This window comes from Nestor notabilis, unplaced genomic scaffold (genome assembly GCF_000696875.1).
Source record: "Nestor notabilis isolate BGI_N333 unplaced genomic scaffold, ASM69687v1 scaffold28956, whole genome shotgun sequence".
In the NCBI taxonomy this organism is placed as follows: Eukaryota; Metazoa; Chordata; class Aves; order Psittaciformes; family Psittacidae; genus Nestor; species Nestor notabilis.
Window position 1 is genome coordinate 876 of NW_009933767.1, and position 2,961 is coordinate 3,836.

A 2,961-nucleotide genomic window follows, 5' to 3' on the forward strand; every position below is an offset into this window, starting at 1 on the left:
TTAGGTAGTGCCACAGTCACATCAAGCAGCATCCCTACAGCTCCATTACTGCCCTGTCCCAGCAGTGCCCTGCAGGAAGGAGCTCCCAGCAAGCTGGCCTGCTGGAAGCTGGGGAAGGGAGGTGAGAGGTAGGGAGGGTTCAGACCTCCTAGCACCCAACTGAGCATCTCCACATCCACCTCACTCTGCAGAGCTCCAGACTCACCTCTGCACCAGATCAAACCACAGGATTGATTTCATCTCTGGCTGTAAGCCAGAGCTGCAGTCCTCCCCGGCAGGGAGGGGAGCAGCACTGGGAAGGCTATGACTGCGCTGCCTGTTCCCCCAGACACTCCAGGCATTCCTATTAATTACACTTCCAGAAGGAAGAGGGTGCTGCAGCTCCAGTCACACCCAACCCAAATTCACTACGAGCTGGTAAACACGCAGCAACTGCCCTGTGCAACTGAAGGGTATCAAACTTTATTATAGATCTCTTTAAAACAGGCTGGAAGGAACAAACAGAAATGTCATTGCGATGCAGTGACTGAGGTGTCACTTCAAATGCAGACACTGGGTAAGCCCCAACTCTCCCACATTATTTATATATAAGATATCCCACCCGTTCCCAAATTGCTCCAATGAAATGATTGCATTTCAGAGCACCTCAAGTGCCTTAACATTAGCACTAAACACCAAGACGCACATGGGTTCTGGCAAATCAGATGCTGTATTTTGGGGGGCTTAGTTCCTCAATCTCTGGAAAGGAGGAAGGAAAACACAATCAGGAGAATCACTTCTTTAAGGTTGCTTTTTTACAGCAGGTACAGATTCAGCAGATTTCCCCCCCAGAGCAAGTCTGAAACCCTCTTGTTCAGCTTGGCAATATGAACAGAGCTCCTGCTGGTCAAGGAGAACCAGCCAGACGAGATCAGTCTAAACAAACTGATTTCGAGGCTTTGTTGTCATTTCCCTTTGGGGCCGGTTTCCAGTGGTTTTCCAATATCCTTCCCACGCAGTTTAAGGCCTGGAACAAGACAAAGGAGATGACCGCTACCAGCTGCCATCAGCACTCCATCATTTGCCTGATATAACTTTATGTCCTCACACGTTTGCTGTATGGAAGAGAACATCCAAGAACATGTGCAGGGGACCCAGAGGGAAGGAGAATCCTACTTTCGATTCTAGGAGCACCAGACTAGTTTCAGAGAGCTCCAACTCTTGTTTGTGCATCATCTTCTGAGAATATGGCATCTGAATTGGCCTACGAGAGTGGCAGGCAGCAGACCTAGGTTTTACCAGAACAAAGCTGCACCCACAGTAACAGCAGCCAGCGACTGTTCCTGATGTGGAACATGGAAACAACTTAAACCAGAACACCCCTCTTAGGCACTGAATCCGTGTCATGTATTTTGTTCCTTTCTCCACTTACGAATGGCTCTCTCGATCTTGCCCATGACCTGGTTGTTGGGGATGGCTCGTCCCGACTCGTAGTCAGCAATAACTTGCGGCTTTTCGTTGATTTTCTACAAGAAGAGGCTGAGTCTCAAACAGTGGCTCCACACACTGAACCCCTCAGCTCAGCCCTGCGCTGCTCACACACATAACAACAGCCTCAAATTATGCCAGGATCAGAAGACAAAGCCCCACTTCCAGGCTCACTCCACCAACATTATTGCCTCCCTCCCCTATTTGGGTGTCACAACAGTGGTGACACCTATCCTAGACAGGCTGCTACTTTCCTCAGCCTCCCAGGAGGAGCAGGAACACCCCACACTGCTGTTCCTTAAGGCAGCAGTGGGCTTCTGAATGCTGTCAGGCGCAGGTGGTACCAACAAAACCTCATGTCACTGCTGAGATGATGGGAGAAGGGCAAAACAAAGCCTCTCACCAGCCGCACCAACACTCCGTCTCCAAGCAGTGTTCAAGGGCTGCACAACCCCTGAACTATTCCCCACGTAACTAACCCTGCCTGGAGAGCAGCACCAGAGATGCCACGGTCACCAAACTTCCTGCTCATGATACCACCCCACTGCAGCTCCCACGAGGAGACCCAAAAAGTGTCCACCTTCACCTAAAGCTGCGTGGGGAGAGTGGGAGCAGGGGCTGTACTCACGGTGGCCAAATCCTTCTGGGTCATGCCCTTGCTCTGCCGGCCTTGCTGGATCACTTTGCCCACCTCCAGGGGAACTCTGTCATGGTGCAGCTCTTCTGTCTCCCGATCGAGCTTGGCTGTGTTCTTTGTAATGAAGTGTTGTTTGTTCTGGCCTGCTGCCCCTATCACCCAAAGCAAGAACAAACCAAACCAAAACAAACCAAGGACAAACAAAACAAGGCTCAGGCTGTGCCAAACAGTATCAAGGTGCTTCTTCTAAGCACTCAGCTGCTCAACGTCTCAGGGAGCTTTCAAGATTCAATGTGCCAACATCAGCACAAATCCCAGCCAGATCCTGCCCGTCAAAGAACACCTCATCTTAATCTATTTAATGCTGGTGTCTAAACACAGCAATGCACAGCCCTCCCCCCTCTCTATTTCCCATCCAAGCGTCACTCCAGACAAGCAAGATCTCACTTTGGCTTGGAGATTTATCGTTCAACTTCGGTCCAGACACACATTTGTGCTACAGCATATGGGGGGTAATATCTGAACTTGAACGGGGTTTGCTCAGATATAAGGCAGCACGAGAGTTAGCTTTTAATCAGTTTTCTTATACCTTCTATAAGTAAACTCCAACTACTCAGCTCTGCTGAAGGCCTAAGGTTCAGAACATGCTGTTTGGTTTGCCTCAGCACTCTGAATCTTTTCTCCTGCATGAGTCTCTGACAGACTCTTGCAAAACTGACTAAACCTCCTTTGAGGATCACCTGTTTATTTATTTCCCACCATCCTGATCTCATCCCTATGGTGGGAGATGCTGAGAATTTACATCAGAGGAACCGGTGTATTTTTGAAGACCAATGCCGCAGAAGAGCCAGCAGTTA

General features: G+C 49.6%; 1 protein-coding gene across 1 annotated transcript; it reads right to left on the bottom strand.

Annotated features, from left to right (window-relative positions):
• Positions 1 to 440: 440 nt before the first annotated feature.
• EDF1 (endothelial differentiation-related factor 1) lies at positions 441 to 2,256 on the bottom strand (the record flags this gene model as incomplete). The annotated part of the gene is made up of 3 exons (XM_010017035.1): positions 441 to 1,006; positions 1,412 to 1,505; positions 2,096 to 2,256. Coding segments are annotated over 3 exons (317 nt in total), but the record flags the coding sequence as incomplete, so codon positions are not given.
• Between the last annotated feature and the right edge of the window lie 705 nt (positions 2,257 to 2,961).